Consider the following 18,982-nt stretch of genomic DNA (forward strand, 5'->3'; position numbering starts at 1 on the left):
GCAGCGTCATCCAGAGGCGTCGCCGCCGAAATGCTGCCGAAAATTGGCAGCATTTCGGTGACGACGCCTCTGGATGACGCTGCTTCTCGGCGGCATTTCGGGCACCGCATTGAGGACCCCTGGTCTATGCACACCTTTGTCCGAAACAACAAGCTTAGCTGTAATTCTCACTGCTAGCTATTTCGGTGCGAGTCTGGGTGTGTACACTCTTATTTTGGATTCAGAGTGCCCTATTTTGATTTAAGTTGCAATTTATTTTATTTTATTTTATTTTTTTTACTGATTTTAAGTTAAATCACAATAGGACGCTCAAAATCTGAAATAAGGGTCCATGCCCGGAGTTGCACCAAAATAGCTCAGGATGCGAATTACAAGTTGTTGCTTCAGTGCGTGTCGAACCCACCGTAAAGGAAAGTGTTTCATCATGATGATGTTGGTCTGTCAGCGTTTCGTTACTTGCTTAGACACTGAAACACGGCTGGGAAAGTCGTGAGCTCTTCTGGTTCTTCCATTGGCTTTAAGCTTCCAAATTGAAACGCCTGTTAGCATGGATCAGGAAAAAAAAAATAAAGGTTCATCTCAAGTGTTAATTTCATCCGCATTACTAAAGGCAGTTATAATAGATTACTGTACAACCAACCTAAACAGAACGGTTTGTTTTGGTATGTATCCTTCATTGTCGTTGGCAAATCCATCAGCACAATCTTGATGAATCTGACTCTCATTAATCCTTAAGGGAGGCTGTATTTGGACAATCTGCTTCATAAACTGGCTCATGTGGTAGCAATATCCTCTTAGAGCAGGGGTTAATAGATAGGCAGGCCACAGGCCAAAACCAGACTGCCATACGCTTTTGAATGGACCCCCATATCTTTTTATTTACTACTTATAATAATTATTATTTTTATTATTTTCTCTGGAGTCCGGGCTTGACTATATGCCATGACCAAGAAATTTGGACCATGACACAAAATAATCAATTATCCCTGCCTTAGAGTATTTCTATATCAGATCTCCTAAGTTAGGCAGGGTCAGCCTGAGAGCCATTCAAATGTTGTAGTGGGTGACATAGCAGGGGGTGCTGCTCAGAGTTAATACTGAATCAGTGCCCCAGTGCGAGGTTATAAGGACATCTTGATGCTGGAGGTTCTCTTCACTGGGGAGGCATAAAACGGCGAGGTCCTGACCTCTCGTGATCATTAAAGATCCCCTGGCACGTCTCCCAACAGCAAGGTCCAAAATCCAACAAGGGTAATTAATGTTCTTCCTACCTAAAGTTCTCCCAGTAGTTTTGAACTGGGCAAGTTAATCCAGATGGCCTATCCTGAAAAACTGTTGCATAGGGATGTATGTTACCAGTGTGGCAGGGTTGCTATAGATGGCTACATTTTAGAGGTGAGTGAAATGATCCATATATAAAAATCGCTTTGAGATGAGTCGGTATGAAAAGTGCTTGATAAATTTAAGGTGCTATTGGTATTACTGATTCGTGGAGAGGCAGTGAATAATTTTACCTCAAAACCCACAATGCTTGTCTGTATTAATTTATACTTCTGATGCAAACTGAAGACATTAGAGCATCAAACACCAACCTGCCCCCGGGGCTGCTCAAAGCTCCCTCCTTCCCCAGCCTAGCAATCCCCAAAAGCAAAGAGATTCCTAGTACCAGCTGCACTGCAGTGTTGGAGACTGTTCAAATGTCACATGAGAGATTGTCGTCTCTCAGAGTACTTTCCGCGATCCCTTGCCTGATGCTTTCTTGGCGTTGGAAGACTGATTTGAAAAAATTTTTAAAAACCAAAACCGTGGAACTGAGATGGCAACTTTGATTCAGCTGCTTACTCAAGAACTCAAATCATCTCTCTGGAAAAGTGGCTTTAAATGTCTGATGACGCATTATGTGAGCTCTGAACTGTACAGTGGTGGCTTGATTAATTGATTTCTGGTTTGGGTTGGAATAGCTTGAAAGCAGAGCAAGCAGTACCCCTGATTCCCAGCTCTGGATTCTGTCGCCTTGCCAGGAAAGGCTTAGCTTCCAACACTCAGGAGTCACAATGCATTTTCTCTGGTACATTTTTTTAAACAGATGGAGCTGTGGCAAATTTCCACTTTTGCTTCCTAGCCAGGAATCTACACTTCAGTGGGGCTTTTGAATTTGATTTGTACGCCTATGGGATGCTTCCTTGCATTTAAAAACATCACATGGGTTAATCACAACAGCACAGTAAATCTATCCAAGGAAATACTACTTTGTAATGAGGACCTTCAAATGATCCTGTTGGAGCTCTGAAAATCACCTGTTTTCCCTCCTCTTCCTTCTGTTCCATCACAATAGAACCCTTGATACAGCCATCGTCAGTGGCGACCGGATGGGATTCTTTTTGGATCTCTTCAGCCCCGTTCCTTAATTGGCTAAAGGAATTTCCATTGAGGGGAACGTCCCTCTTCTCCCAGACCAGCTTGTGACTGCTGTACTCTGCCATTCCAGGACGCCACCGTGGCCGTGGAGCCCCGGGTTCTGCCTGACAGCGCTTTACCCCTAAGCCAGGAGATGTGGTGCTTTTTGGCTTAAGTATGCCAGGAGCTTCAGTTGGCTGTGAAGACTGCCTGACGGCTGGCTTTATCAACGTGGTGCCGGACAATGGAAACTCCAAATGATAGGCATGCAGCATCACAGAGGGAAATGGCTTCATTCGTTGTGTTTGGAAGGCAGAGCCATCAAACAGCTCTGAGACCGGGATCTGGGGAAGAGAAGAAAGTGTGAGAATGGATGGAAACTCTGACAGAGGACTATGGAGTTATGTAGCACTGCAAATGTGCAGATTATAGATTAAAGCATGGACCTTTCTCTGAAGTGCTTGCAGTGAAAGACAAGCAACCGACCTGGGATTCAGGAGATCTGAACGTCAATGGGACATAGGCTCCTAAGTGCCCAAGTCACTTTTCAAAATGGGGTTTAACCCCATGAATCTCTCAGGTGCTTTGGAAAAGGTTACCCTTAATGTCTCTGTGCCTCGTTTCCCAGGATAGTAATCCTTCCTTTTTCCACCGTTTGTCCAGTCTATGTAGATGGGCCAAGCCCCAACAATTTATTGTGTGTGTAAATGATGCCAACAGAATGGAGATCTTGGCTGGGGCCTCTAGAATGGAAGTAATAGGTGGTGGTAATAAAGACCAGTGATGGGACAGCGGCACAGATAAAGGCGCCGTGGGGAGGATTTCTATAAAGAAAATGGGTAGGAAGGCTCCTGGAAGAAATGGGTGCAAGGAAGAGAGAGGATTGGGGGTTTCTTGGCAGACAAGACTAAGGAACTGGTTCCTAGCATACAGACAACATGCTAGAAAACCCGGAGCTGAGAGGAGGAAGAGGTGATAGGAGGGAAGAGTAGGAGTGAGATGGGGAGTCAGAAATTTAGAGCAGAGGTGCTTAAATTGCAGAAGAGATTTGGGGAGGGGCAAGATTAGATAAGGCCCCCGAAGTTGAGATGAGGAGCTTGGGTGCATTAAAGGAATGGGATTCAAGGGTGTGGAGGTAGCTTGAGAGTTGTGGTTAGCGTGTGACCACAAGTGATGCTGGAAAACTGAGTTCCAAGCCTTGGGGGGATTTTACTGGATGATTCTGGTGGACAAGAGATGGAAATCCCCAGCAAACGGCTCTGTTTTAATTGTGGTTGGGTATGACTCAGGGATGGGGAAGGGAGCGCAGGGCCCCACAGTGCTCTGGACAAACATTTCTGCTGGAGAAGCTCCAAAGAAGTGAAGTTCTAAATTGTTTCTGTTTTGCAGACATCTCTCTGGTTGTGTCTGCCATCTGCCTGAGGACCGGCTGCTCAAATCTGGCAGCAGGTGTCCGAGCGGCTGCCGCTAGTTACAGGGACCCACTGGTCAGATGACTGTGAAGTCAGAAAAACAGAGCGCTATTCCCCGTGACATTTGGTTCTTTTCAGTGACTGGCATATTCAGCATGGCCAGGAAAAACACCACCGAAATTCACAGCTCGCTGGGAGGAAAAAATACGTTAAGAAGGATGCGCTGCTGTGCAGCTGGTACAGAGGCTGCTCGGGATGGCAACAGATGCAGTCTCAGTGTAGAGATGGCAACAAAAACGAATGCCTTTCCAAGAGCAGGCCACGTGGAGTGTGATCACCTTCTGAAACAAAAGGCCAAGCCAGCAATGTTTGGGAGATTGATGGCTGGGAGATTCTACTGGAACAATAAGGATGTTGTCTGAAGCACATGTTGCATCCCTGTAGACAAGATAACACTGTACTAATTCAACCTAGTTTTTATTACTCACCTTATCTCAAACAGCATACTTGAGTAGGGAGGAGTTGTTGTTATTGCTTTATTTTTCTTGTATCTCTAATCTCTCTGGGTTGGATATTCAAATGGCTGGAGCGCGGGCGGTGCTGGATTGGGTTGCTCTGTTTGATCAATAGCTTCCTTTTGTTTCTGCGTAATCAATTGCAGGTGTTTTCTCTAGTCCCCAGAACAGTGAATCATTACAGAAGAAGCCAGCTGAGTCTTTACAACTCCAGGGTGGACTGCCTTTATCATGCAACAGATTGCCCCTAACTCACTGCAGAAAGACATCCACAGACTGTAATCGGCATCTCCCTTGATTAGAGTGAAAAGTGATAGGTGATAAGGCGAGCCCAGTCATCGTAAAAAGCAACAGAGAGTCCTGTGGCGCCAACGAAGTGGGCATTCACCCATGAAAGCTTATGCTCCAATACATCTGTTAGCCTTAAAGGTGCCACAGGACTCTGTTGCTTTTTACAGATCCAGACTAACACGGCTACCCCTCTGATACTTGACCCCAGTCATAGTGTGAGCCACTGAGGGATTTATTTTTAGAATGAATCTTTGAGCTCTTCTGTACTGTAGAATGTTTTCAATTCCCTATTCCCTGTCCCTGCTGTAACAGAAAGGATGCTATCGAGTTGTTCATTCCTGAACTTGACCTAAATAATAAACTTTGGATGCAGTGTGTCTCTGCACAATTTCCAGACCTGCATATGGCTGCAGCTTGATGCCAGCATTTGAAGGGGGTAAGATAGCTGTTGCTTGATGGGGAATGCCACATTAAACACTTCCTTTTGGCCGCAAAATGGTGGTGGTTTTTTTTGTTTTGTTTTAAAAGCTACTATTGATGTAGAAACTCGGAGTGATCATGTTTTGGGTCCTTGTGTTTCCTCTGCTTGCTGAACAGCAGCTGGTAGTGAGCAAATAGCGTGCCAAGAGCTGTGCCACCCTGGTTGATACTGGTGCACAAACAAGGAATGAAATCGCCAACGAGCCATGCTTACCTTTGGAGCTACATTAGAAGGAGAGGGGGAATGACTCAGTGGGTCAGTTACCTGGCAAGGTGCTATAGATTGGGGCCTGACCCTAACTGCTTGCGACTTACGAAAAGCGTGGGGCAAAATTCAGCCCAGTCTTGCTCGTCTCCAAAACCGGTGGAGCGGTTCCTTCCTACGTGCTCTGATCGTAACCATGGGGGCTGTGTTCTGGGATGTATCTGGAGGACCGGAAGCATGTAGACATGCAGATCATGCTGTGCAGCCTAGATCCAGTTATGATCTCTCTGCATATACCCCACGCAGAAGATTTTGTGTGTGTGTGTGTGTATGTGAGAGAGAGAGAGAGAGAGAGAGATGGGCTTTGGGTGATGGTGGCTTGTTGCCAACCAGAATAAAGGAACATCTGGATGTTTCTGTAGCAGCATGTGTCTGTGGGTGCCTTCACCAGCACGCGGGGGTATTTCCACAGCAGCCCAGAATGTGGTCTGTTTGCTAAATGTCTGGTGATGGGGAGGAGAGGAGATTAATGTCACATTCATGCATGTAAGAGGTTATGGCAGATCACCAATGGACAAACCGCGTTTGAATTCCCATTGGCATCAGGGCACGACTCAATGCTAGCGTCATGGTGCTGCCAGGGTTTGTGCCTGCCTCCAGTGGAGCAGCATTGGAGCCCGGGCTGTGAGAGGCCGTACCGTCCCCTGCCTCTGGAGCAGCACCCGCTGCTGGGATAGGGCTGCATCATGGCACCACTCTCTGCCCCTCCACGTTAACACTGTTGGAGAGGCAGAGTTAGCAGAAGCCGTAGTGTTTGGGACAGCCGCTTGGGGAGAAGGAGACCCTGTAATGGCTCTTCACAAGCCCTGTGGCAGGGAGGGGAGGAACTGCCCTGCCCTGCCTCCAAGTAGGAACCAGGGACAACCATTACTCTTTAAAAATGATCCCTTCCTCCAACGAAACAACCAACAGCCTACCCAGTGCAGGGTATAGAGATCAAACTCCTCCCTCCCCCGCATCTACCATAAACACCTTACAGCACGTCCATCCGGCGCCACTATAGTTCGTGGCAGCCATGCTGCTCCGTCCGCCCGATGACGGAGGAGCCGCAAGAGGCCATGAATGCAGAGCTCCTGCCAGATGCTCTTCTGAATGAGGCGGGAGCGTCTCCTCTCCCCTTGCGCAGCGAGTTTCTCAGGGCTAGTCTGCTGTCTTGCGAGGGTGCGGTGAGAGCCTGGTGCTGCCAGACAGCAGCATGGCACTGCTGAGATGTGTTGGCCTCAGAAAGTGGCTTTACACGGGTAAAGGCTAAAATGTACATTTCTCAGTCTGCAGGGCAGTGCCCAGGGCCATCCAAACACCCAGGAGCTAAAATAGGTCCTGCTTGATGCTGGCACAAAAATACCTGGTATTGGATCGACAGCCCTGGAGACGGAAATCCTCCAGTCTGAGTAGCAGCAGTCCAGGCTTCCCCCAAACTCCTCCTCTTGTCCGAGGTGCCATGACCCTCGTTGGGAGGCCACTTCATGGACAAGACAGTAGCTGGGTCAATGTAATTCTAGGTCTTTTTGCTGAGACTGTCCCGTGTAACTAAAATGCCTCCTGCCTCAGAAACGTTCCCCGTTTTGCTACTGAGCACATGCAAGCTGCTTAGAACGTTACCTGTGAGCATTTACAGCTTGTGTGCATGCTTGCCGTGGGAGGAGAGTGTTGGTGACCCTGGTGGCATGGGCATCTGGCTTGGGGGATTGAACTCCGCTTCCCTCATTTTGCATCGACTGCTGACTTTCGATTGCTGATGGCGTAGGCTGTTTTTCAATTGGTGATCTAGTAGGTAAGATGGGAGACAAAGGGAGAAGTGAGATGGGATTCATTGGCAAAACAAGTGCGGGAGCTGGGAGGAAGGATGGTTTAGTGGCTAGGCTGCTAGCCTGGGACACAGGAGCCCTGGGTTGAATTCCCAGCTCTACTGGAGACGTCCTGTGTGATGTTGCGCAAATCACTTGGCATACGTCTACACAGGGATTAAAAAAACAGCGGCTGGCCTGGGTCAGCTGACTGGCTCGTGGGGCTTGGGCTCTAGGACTGAAAAACTGCTGTGTAGACGTTGGGCCTGGAGCTGATCTCTGGGACCCTGCGAGGGTGGAGGTGGAGGAGCTGAGCCCAAACCATCTACACAGCAATTTTTAGCCCCGCTTAGATGTTTCCTCAGGGAACTGAGTCACAGAGACGCTATCTGTAAAATACTACTACTGATGATAATTCCTAACTCTTACCTCCCCCGACCTCGAGGAGGTGTTGTCAGGGTAAATACGTTAAGGACTGTGAGGCACTTAGATACTCTGGTAATGGGGACCACAAGTACTATAGATAGTGATTGGTAAACTGAGGCACGGAGAGGTTCTGATTGCTCCAAAGAGACACCACGAGTTACTAGGAAGCCTAGGATTCCTGGCTCGCATCCTGGGCTCTAACCACTAGTCCAGCCTCTCTCTCAGGCAGCAGTTTTGGGAGGTAATACAGGCAGCAGTTTCATACAAATTCATGCCCATATTGTCCGAGACTGCTGCGGGTTTCACTCTGTGGCATGCTGGAACGTGCTGCTAGCACATCGCTGTGAGTGGGAGGCTTCAGTTTCAATTTCTTAACCTAATGATTCCCAGAGAACACAGTGGATTTGTATGTCCTGGCCTGGCACAACTTGGGTGCAGTTGAGAGGGATTCTTTTAAAAACAATATTTTGATTACCAGCAATTGAAATGAACCAAACATCATAGTCCTACAATTAGGATAAGGAGCAATTTATACTTAAATTTATAATGTGTTCACCATCATTTTGTGCTTCCCTTTAAGGGCATAATCTGGTTAATCAGCTTCATTTTTGGCGAAGCTGTTGTCTCAGTGCAGTTGAAATGTCCTGTTTTCAAAAAATTTCTTACGATAAAACAGAAGTGAACTTGTCATATATGATCTGTGCAGCGTGCCAGCTAGGGGGAAAAGGACTCGGTTTTGCTTATTCATAAGCACTTAATAAAAGCCCGGACTGGTGGTTTATAAAAAGGCTGTGCTTGTCCAGTCCCCTTCCCTCCGCCCCCGAAATGCTCGGATAGCTGCACTGCTGAGTTTGGGGCACGCAGCATTCTGGTAGAATGGCATCTCCCGAGTTCTTTGTGCACTAGGACTGTGGTGGGGAAGCTGAGGCAGGTCGAGTGTCACAGGTATTGGAGATGGGACAGGCCTGTTAAGTCACCTGGTTCATCCCTCTTCCACTGCAGAGCTGCCCCTTTGTTGTATAGTGTCTACTGCTTTGTTGAGCTCACTTGCAAATGTCTCGAGCACTGGAAGGCCTTTCCATGGTGGAATGAACACACTGATGGGGAATGCTCTGCTAGAGTTATACGTCTCCCTAAACTCACTGTAAAAAGACATTAAAAATGAATGTTAAGAAAGGGAATGATATAGGCTGTTCCTCTATTGGGAAAATGCTGGGTCATATTTGTTGCAAGACTAGCCCATGACTTCAGATGTCTGGCTGTCCACCCCTTGGCCCCACCCTGCATCTACAGGAGCTAATTCTGATGCCACTGAGGAGCTGTGGGTGCCTTGAACCCCTCCAGATCAGGCTGTTGGTAAGGGTCCTTGCTCTTGAATCTGGGAGAGCAGGAGCATAACAGTGGTTACCTGCGACCTGACATTGTCTGGGTTTGGAGGAAAGTGCTTTGCTTTGAAGGTCCAAAGCCTGGAGCAGATTGCGGAGTTGCTTCCAAACTTTTTCTCTCTCCTGGCTGGAGATCAGGCAGCCCAGACCCTGCCAGCTGGAAACAAGGAGAAAAGAATGAAACATGCAAGCCACCACAGACGGTTAGAACAGCAATCAAACTAAGCAGCAAGAATGGTCGCTTGCATGCAGTTATTGGTTTAGCATACAGGTTATCTTGAGGTCGGGAGCTAATGGGGGCTTTTATTTGAGACAATGTGGTAGATGGCATTGCAGACAGAAAGCTTTCAAAAATTAAAAAGCTCTTCCCTTAGAACCCTCTGGGTTTCTGTGATGCTCATGGCTTTCTTGAAGATTGAATTCAGCCTCCTCTCTCTCTCTCCCTCCCTCCCTCTCTTTATGACAGTTTGATTGTTGTATCTAAATGGGCCTGACAAGCTCAGGTTATTCAGGGTCAGAGGATTTACCAGGAAGTGGGGGTGGGAGGAGTGCTTTCAGTGCTTCAGAAAAAAAAAAAAGCACCGAAAACAAAAACATAAAAAGACCTTGAGAATGCCAGAGCTGTCTGTCATCAGCTAGCTCCCACCAACACTCAGCGGATGTGCAAATTAATCTGACCCTTCTTGGTGGCTAAGGACGGCTCTAGAAGGATTTCAAATAGGCCTTATGCACCTTTCCGTGCTCCTGAATGGAGACCTTTATTTTAATGAGGCTGTTTGGCTCTTTAGCGTTTTATTTTTTTAAACACTAATTTTTTGTTCTTCCATTTCAATCCTTTGCAGAACCCCAAGCATGTTAGAGTGCGTGTGTGTGCGTGTGTGTGCGTGTGTGTGCGTGTGTGTGCGTGTGTGTGTGTGTGTGTGTGTTGCGGATGTAACAGTTTTTGTTGGGTTATCTGAACTGGTTGTGTATTCGGGTGTAGTGGAAAGCACTGCCCCAGAAACAACCATTTTAAACGGAGAGCTACATTTTCAGTGCATGTGATTGGCTGAAGCTGGGTAAAAATTTCATGTATTTTGAGGGGACTGACCATGTTGTTTTAACTTCTAGGCCCTGACCCCACTAGTTCCACCAGCAATCAGCATAAAATATGGCGCCATCAGTGACCACCCGTTCAAGCCCTTTGGCTTCGGTGGGATTTCAAGGTCTAAATTAGAGCAGAATTGGGCCCGGTATTTCCATACGGATGTAAAATTAGAATCTGACCAAATGCATTTTTGAACAGAAGGCGGGAGGGCGGGGAGCACACTGTAGCCTTGCTAGTTTGATGTGGGAGTCGGGGGTCTAAGTTGAGGCTCTCTATGTCCCACGTGGATCCTCTCCTAGCTCCAGGGCGTGTGCCAGGGCCCACGGGCACCATACGCTCGCCAAGGTTTTAAGTAGGTGGAATTGGAATTCTTCTTCTTGGCTGCCATCTGTTGTAATCCCTGTTCCCATTCCCTCTCCCCCCTGGCTAGCAGCCGCACACATCCCTGCACCTGGGTGCTGTGTGCATCCTATAATTCATGGATCAAATGAACAGTCAGCACAGTTACTTAGTGGTGTGGGGAATGGACTACCACTCAGATCTGCAGTGAAATAATAAATAGGGCAATTGCAGCATCCTGGCCAGGGCAACAATCCAAAATACTGGAGAGAGGGCCTGTGATTCTGTGCAACATCTGCTGGTTTTAGAGCGACAGATATGTACATTGATACGCTTCCGGGCCTGGTTGATCCTGCACGTCGTTTGTTTACCCTGTCCATTTCCAGGGAGATGTTACTGCTAGCAGGGAACCGTTTCTTTGGTCCTTCAGCCCACGTGGTCCAGTGTGGCACTGAGGGGAAAACTTGAAGATGATCAAGAGTAACTGTTCCCTTTGCACTTCGCTGTCAAGCTGCAAGTGATCACAAGGACATGGTGGTCTGCTTCTGGTTCTGTAACGACTGGCAGGTCTGCTTCTGCTCTGGGAGCTGGGCTGTGCAGTGCCGCTGCCCTTGTGCAAATCTGGTGCGGTTGGAGTCTCTCACTAGGTTATTGCAGAGGATTTAGCCGTGTGCAATATTACCCAGTATTCATGTGCTGAGGTTGCAGTAAGGGTTTGATGTTGTGCAAGTGTGTATGTGGGTGGGGCGGGGGGGGAGGGAGGGGGAGGACAGTTTTCGTTGTAGAAAAGGGTTCTTGAGAGCTATCCAAGAGCCTTTGCTCTGTGTACAAACACTTTGTTCTCAGTGGACCTATATTCTACCCTCAATCTCCACATAGAAATCCAGTTAAAGTCCATGGGTTATGGGCTGCCCTTATCCCCTACGAGGCAGCCCCATTGCTAGCACATGCTGCCTGCAGTCCGTACCATGAACTCCTATTGTTATCCGTGATGAGTGTCATAAATGGCTAGATAGACCAATCTCCATGTGGCACGACTATTGGTGTTAACAGACCAGTTGTTGCCCAAGACCTGCCTGTTGAATAAGATCTCAGGCAAGGAGCAGAACCCTTTTGTTTGAAAAGTAACAGTGGCACACTGAAAGTTGCTATGCTTTCTGAGGACCTGTGTGCTGTCATAGCAGAAATAAAGCTCCAGACAGTGTGTTTGTACATTGTAACAATTAATGTAGTTTTTCTCTCCACAGTTAGGTTTCGGGGGAAATTGATCCAAGAGGGTGATGAGACCTCAGAACTGGGGTTTCCCAAAAGGTGGCTGCTGCTACTGTTTGTTAGTTTGGCAGATTGTGTCTCATTCATTTGTGTATTAAAAAAGGTTAATTTCCACCAGCAAAACTGAAAGATGTTGCTAATTCCTTCTTCCCACACCACCTTTTCTGAAGACATCAGTTTGCAAAATTCTGTAGAATTTCCAGAGGCTGCAAAGCAATACCTAAGTCGTCATGAAAGAAGATCTGGTCAGGCTGTTGGAAGGTGTGTCTCAAATGATCCCCAAATGATTTGAAAGTCAAGACAACCCAGACAGGCCTGCCTGCTTTCTTTTGGAAAAACCACTACACACTGATTTATCTTCCAGCTGATGCCTGGTATGAAATATCCTGTTTGGTCCCTTCCCTCCACCTCTCCGCCCTCTGTCTTAGGTGAGCCGAAGTTGTTGTGCGCAGTAGTTTCCTGAACATGGTTATTGTAGTTAGAGCTGTCGGACACTTTTGTTGCCTGTTTAATTTTTTTTTTTTTTTTTTCATGAAAGGGAGGTGCGGGTCAGCCAGCATCTCTGTTGAAATGATGGCCCAGTGGTTAGGGCACTAGTCTAGATCTTGGGAGACTAGCGTTCAATTCCCTGCTCTGCCCTGGACTTCATGCAGGACTTTGGGCAAGTCATCTAGTCTCTCTGAGCCTCAGGTCCCATCTGCAGAATGGGGATAACGGCGCTGCCCTGCCTCTCAGGGATGTGCATTCGAGATTGTGAGGCGCTTAGCCCTCATTCTACATAGATAGATGCATTTGGGGCAGGTATTACAGTTGGAATGCTTTGAGGATGGTGACTGCCCCATAGCACCCCTGTTTTAAAGGGGGGTTCTTGATAAGTTAAGTTGGGGAATGAGGGAAAACATGTTTTGAAATTTGTGGCCTGCTCTTGTTTCTAATCTAGAGCCTTTTGGTGCTCTAATTGAACGCCGTTTTAAAGGCAGGCAAAAGACTTGAGCTTTAGGGAGCACCAAGTGGGGGCTTTTCATGTTTTCGTCTGTCATGACAAGTTTTATCAGCAACTTGTGAGCTAGTAAGGTGTCAGTGCGGATATTCGATGGTCTTACACTGAATGGAATCCCTGGGCCGGACATACACCGCTACCTCGATATAACGCGACCCGATATAACACAGATTCAGATATAACACAGTAAGGCAGTGCTCCAGGGGGGCTGGGCTGCACACTCCGGCGGATCAAAGCAAGTTCAATATAACACAATTTCACCTATAACGCGGTAAGATTTTTTGGCTCCTGAGGACAGCGTTCTATCGAGGTAGAGGTGTACTACTTTTAGGTTGTACAGTCTAGGGTGTGACATTCCTACTAGCATGTTGTGTTCTGGAAAGCAAGATTGACCGCCAAGAATTGTAAAGTGGAGAAGCAGCTGAGAGGGCAGATGAGTGGGATTGAGGGCTAGGGAATGAAATCACAAGAGGAGAAAATGGGAGGATATAACCGCTCCATGGAGAAAGAGCCTACTGCTTTGAGCTATCAGCAAATAGAGGAGAGGGTTAGTTTTTGTTTTGTTTTTTTCCCAAAGAAAGAGAAAAGATATCCAGCGAGAGAAGGAATGGAGAATGAGCAAAAACAACCAAGAAAGGAAAAGAAGAGACGTATAGCTTCGGGGCTAGGCAGTCTTTGGTCATCTCAGTCCCAATGTTTTATCCCCATTCTCTCGCAGGAGGCAAGGAATTGCAGTACGTTTTGGGTTGATAGGTGCAGGTTGTATCGCTTCTCCCATGCGTCTTTGCGCATGGTGCTGCATGCCTCGCTCCGGAATGATAAAGATGGTCATTTGAAGATCATCTCTTTGTCATGGTAGCACTTGGAAGGTTTTCTGGCAGGGGATGCCTCGTGCTGTGTACCTTTGAAAGATTGCAAAACAAACCAAGGCCTCTTCTGAGACCTAGTTGTTAAACCCTAAAGGTATTTATGTGTGAAAAGCACAATCTTGGCATACAATGCAATTTACTGTAGTAACTTTCTGAGCAATTAATCCACCTACATTCTGACAGGTCTCCTGTGGCTCCTTTGATGGTTCGTCAAAGGGCACGTAGAGATTCATGGATTTTAATCCTTTATGCTAATTTTTCAGGTTATGTTTTGTGCTGGCAGAACCAAGCACTAATGTTAATGAAGTGAAACACGTCAGAGGCTGTCAGTGAACATTTGGAAATTGTATTGGCCAATGCTGTGTTTTGTGGTGAAGCTGGAAAGACAGGTCTCAAAGATCTTAACTCATAGGTAGTAGCACATCTTCGTGAGCTTCCCCTTCACTTCAGGCAGTATAACAAGACTTGTAAGGCTAGTGAGAATTGGGAGGAAGGCTGGCTTGAGCAGGGGCCGGAAGGAGGCGGTCTGGAAGCGGGAGAGCCTTCTTACAGGGTTAGAGCTGGGGCGCCATTGGGCCTGACAAACAAGAATTTCCCCTTAGACCATGGGTGCTCAAGCGGGAGGTCAGGCACAGGTGTCAGGGAATCATGACTACTCTGCCCTTCGCACAGTGCTAAATGGAGGGCTGTCCTGGCTAGATTAGTGGGGATCCGGGTATGGAAAAGGGAACCAGAGTATAGCAAAGATTGAACACCACTGCATTAGACACCAGGGCTGAAATATGTCTGCCTCTTTGAGGTTTGCAATACTCTTCTAGCAATCATGTAATTGGCTTGGCAGGGTCTTCCTGGTTGAGTATGACGTAAACCATATATAATTGTTAATAACGCAAAATTGAGATTGACATTTTTACTGGGCAAAGCCACCTCTCGATCTAGGAATCTGGGCATGATTTATTCCTTTTAATATGTTTCTTTCAAAAGGTGACGGTCCTGCTTATGGGGCTGCCTATCCATCCGTTCGCTATGTATGCTTATATTTTGCATAGCTTCCCTAGTGAAGTGCCAAAAGCATCATCATATGGGACCTTTAAAAATAGGATGAGCCAGAAATTGGGGGAATGTGCCTTAGTGAGCAGTCCTGCAGTGTCTGGGAGATGGACTGGAAGATCTAACAGGATCATTCCATCTCAAACTTCCTTGGTTTTATATATAAGATAATGTAGAATTGGGCCAGCTACATATGATCTAATCTACATTCCTGGGTTCCAAACAGAGCCACATGCTCAACGGGCTAGTATTGCTACAGACTAAGCAAGTCAGGGGATTTTATCTCTGGAGATCTGGGTCATATCAGAATTTGGAATACCAAAGTAAAGTTTGACCTAGACAGTCTCCAGTAGGTGTTTTCTTCACATGAAACCATCTGTCAAGTCATGCCTCAGCTCAGGAGAGGCCCAGGTCTGGAATAGTAGGGGTGTAGTTGGAGTTGCATAGAATTTATCCAGGTAGAAGGAATGGATAAATTCTATGCAAGCTCATCCATGCTGCCTAAAAAGAACTGGACTTGACCAAGATACCCTTTGTTTTCTTTTTCTATTATTGATTAATACCACATTATCGCTTAGCGGCGGGAAACCATGAACCAGGGCACCATGGGCTAATATCCCCATGTACTATTCCAGGCATAACAAGAAATAGTAGCTAGTAGACGCCACCATTTCCCCCCCATTTGATATTGGTCTCATTTAAGCTTTTGTGAAGGAGATGCTGAACTTGGAAATAATTCTGTTTTTCTTGGCTCCTCTGGAGGGAATGCCTAGAATTCTTTTTTTCTGATTTTCCATAGAGTTACTGTAAAAACATGTTATTTTACCTCTTGACATCCCAAGATGTTGGGCTTTGATATTTCCTGACATTTTCTTCTAATCTGTAGTCCCAGTTGGAATTGAAGCATTGCCTTTCATTGCTGATTTCTTTGCTCTTTCTTACAATTGAGAGGGGAAGGCTTCAACGTGAGATCATTGTCCAACTCCTCTTGATTTTTAAATCTGTGGGGCCCATTTTGAAAATCAGTGGGATTTATCTGGCCCCATCACCACGGTATCTGGGGCCAGGTCTACACTAAAAAGTTGGGTTGATCAAGCTACGTTGCATGGGGGGTGAAAACTCCACACCCCTGAGCAACATAGTTAAGCCGATCTAACCCCCTGGCATAGACAGTGCTTGGTTGACAGAAGAATTCTTCCATCAACCTAGCTGCTGCCACTTGGAGAGGTGGATTAACCACAGCGATGGGAGAGCCCGTTCTGTCGCTGTAGTGAGTGTTTACACTGAAGCACTACACTGGCACAGCTGTCTCTCTGCGGCTGTAGTGGTTTGAGTGTAGACATAGCCTGAAAGAATCACGGTCTTGAATGTATTTACAAGGGATGTTTGAACATTTTCTTTTGAAATTGGCTTTTGGCAGAAAATTGGGGTTTTCTGTCTGATTTCCATGGACGATTTTACTTCTTTCATTCAAGAAAAAAACCCCAACAAACAAACCCTGGAAATATTTTGGCAGAAACCCCAAATAGTGTGATTTGCATATGCTGCTGCAGTGCTTCATGGGAGTTATCGTTTGGTTTCCTCCTGTCCCAGTTCTCTTTTGTGGGCTGGGCTCCCTGGCTGGACTTCATTCTACCAGGGCTGGGGACTCTCCTGGTGCACTGCCTTCCTTTGCAATTTTTGCCAAAAATGGAAATGTTCTGTGGGGAGAGAGAACCTGCTTTCTGGCCAGCTCTTTTATTTAGCCTCAGCACCCCGCTGCGCGGAACAGCCATGTTTGTTATTGCTGTTATACAGATGGGGCCACTGAGGCACAGAGAGACTAAGTGAGCTGCCCAAGGTGTCACAGCGAGTCTGTTGAGCTGGGAAGGGAACCTGAATCCTGGGCTAGCCCTGTAACCACTGGATCATTCTTCCTCCTCCCGAAACACTTATCTGCAGGATTTACCAAGACCGCACCGTGAGAGGCTTGGGAATCAAACCAGGGTAGAAACGCCTCAATTTTTTTCAGATGAAAAATACTTAAAATATGCTCTGAAGTCCTAGTACTTCCCTTCCTTCTTGCATAACTATATTCCACTATTACCATGGTTGTCATGAAAGTGGTGGGACACTACAAAGCACTGATAAGTGTTTTAGGTAATTAGATGATTAATCTTTGCTCTCTTTTCCCCCCCTGTGGTCAGGCACCTATCTGCAGATAAATAGCAGTTGAAATATTTCATTGTTTGAATAAGAGTCTTTGTCGCACAGAGCAGAAGGGCTCCTTAGTTAATTAAATCAGGGACATACAGTACTGTACTCTCCAAGGCCCAAGAAACAAAAGGGATGTATGTGTACATAATAAGTAACAAACTGTCCTTTCCACCCCTTTGAGCTCCGTTCTCGGGAGAAAGGGTCATGGGCAAGATGATGATGTATTTTCTCTTTATTGTTACCAATACCGTAGGTTACTAAAGTTGAAAGCATTTTAGACATTTATTTTTCTTTTAAACTTTTGTACTCTGTGGATTTGACTTCAGTGGACCCACTGGCATGTTTAAAGTTAAGCCCGTGGTTGGCTGGATTGGGGACACCGTGCTCAGCGTGTTGCAGGATTGAGCCCTTTGTCTGCCTGCTGCTGTTTCACACCGGTATACCTGCATCCACACTACAAGGGGTTGTGCCGCTTTAACTATAGCAGGGTAATTAAAACGGTACAACTGTCTAGTGTAGACAGGGCCTCAGGCTGGACAATGAAATGAGCTTGGTTAGTTTTAGTTTCTCATGACATGAAACTCTTTAGGGAAGGGACTGTCTTTTTGTTCAGTGTTAGTACAGCGCCTAGCGCAACGGGTCCGGGACTGAGACTCCTTGATGCCATGATAATACAAGTAATAATGTGCCTTTTTGGAAGATATGCTTTAGCCAAACACAAGTTATTGGATTCAAAGCAGGGGCAGGTGGGTGAGACGTAATGACCTGTGAGACACAGGATGTTAGACTAGAGGATCTAATGGTTCCTTAAACTCTGTGGGTCTGTTGTGCTGAAGGTTAATAACTCTCTGCAGAACTCTATTGAAACTAAGGAAAAGTAATCTTCCATTACAAACATTTTTCATCACACCAGGTTTTACTGTATAAAGCCCCTTTGCTGCCTCCCAAGCCCCGCACTTGAGAATTTTGGCCTAACCACGTGACTGTGTTGCTGTACTGTGGGGGGATGGCTGTTTAACACTTCTGCTGCTGGTCCTGCAGAGGTAGGCCTGCATCCTTTCACAGACAATCAGATATCCCCTTGAATAGCAACAGAAAGATGTAAAATGCCTGGTAAATGGGCTGCACTTGAAAAGACCTGTCCAAGTCCCTTCCAGTTCCATCATAAGCCACGGTGAAGTGATTTGACGCGATTGTGGACTGAGTGAGTGAGGCTACGACCGTAGGTCCAGAGCAAAGACCTGCCTCAGCACAGTAACCGTTAGCTTCTAGCCATATTTCTTTTGTGTGGAGGGAAGGAGAGAGGGAACGGGAATAGCTCAGGGGAAATGGTGAAAGATGACGGGGCCTTTCAGCTCTAGGTCATAGGATCAAACCCAGCCCGGATCACTTGTGCCCAAGGCTAAATGAGTTGGTGGTCTGAGTCCGTTGACTGGAGTGGACGTGTGGCTATGTGACAAGCAGCCACCCTAGCAGTTGTGGTGCCCTTTTGAGCAGTCCAAGCAGAGGGGCCCAGGACTTACTGAATAGGCCACGGAGACCATCTCAACTAGGGTGACCAGACAGCAAGTGTGAAAAATCGGGATGGGGGTAGGGGGTAATAGGAACCTATATAAGAAAAAGCCCCAAATATCAGGACTGTCCCTATAAAATCAGGACATCTGGTCACCCTAATCTCAACCCAACATGTGTTTGAGGTTCATTGGTAAGGCAGCTCAGGGACCCTTGCACTGCTCCCCCTTACATGGTGGATAAAGAGAGCTCAGAGCTCCCCAGTGAATTCAGTCTGGCACCTGGTGTTCTTAAATGAATATCACACATAATTTTGCTGAGATGTAAAGGCAAGTGATCGTGGTCTTCTGAATATCTGATATCCGCATAACAGCTCTCTTTCTATGTTGTTTGTTGCAGGATGTGGGTCTGTTAGAGTATCAGCATCATCCCAGGGATTACACTTCCCACCTACCACCTGGATCTATTATGCAGCCGCAGCGGAGGAGGCCTTCCTTGCTGTCTGAATTCCAGCCAGGGAATGAAAGGTAAGGAGGCGGGCATTTTACCCACAGAGTCTCCCCCTGGGGTGTCTGTGTCTGAATTCCTCATTTCTTCTTGTTCGCACAGCTCTTGGAAGTTATGAGTGCTCTAAGACCTAAGCCTATTATTATGAGCTCCATGTGTTTTAATGAAGTTTATTATACTTGATGATGCAAA

At 46.7% G+C, this 18,982-nt stretch overlaps 1 protein-coding gene across 30 annotated transcripts in view; it reads left to right on the forward strand.

Moving 5' to 3' along the window:
• The window catches only part of NCOR2 (nuclear receptor corepressor 2), a 395,046-nt gene that overhangs the window by 122,392 nt on the left and 253,672 nt on the right, over positions 1–18,982 (forward strand). For all 30 annotated transcript variants that reach the window (XM_065568677.1, XM_065568676.1, XM_065568680.1 and 27 more), the window contains exon 3: positions 18,683–18,810. In XM_065568677.1, coding sequence (XP_065424749.1) covers positions 18,683–18,810 — 128 coding nt within the window. The remainder of the gene's footprint in view (positions 1–18,682; positions 18,811–18,982) is intronic.

Source organism: Chrysemys picta, chromosome 15 (genome assembly GCF_011386835.1).
Source record: "Chrysemys picta bellii isolate R12L10 chromosome 15, ASM1138683v2, whole genome shotgun sequence".
Taxonomy (NCBI): domain Eukaryota; kingdom Metazoa; phylum Chordata; order Testudines; family Emydidae; genus Chrysemys; species Chrysemys picta.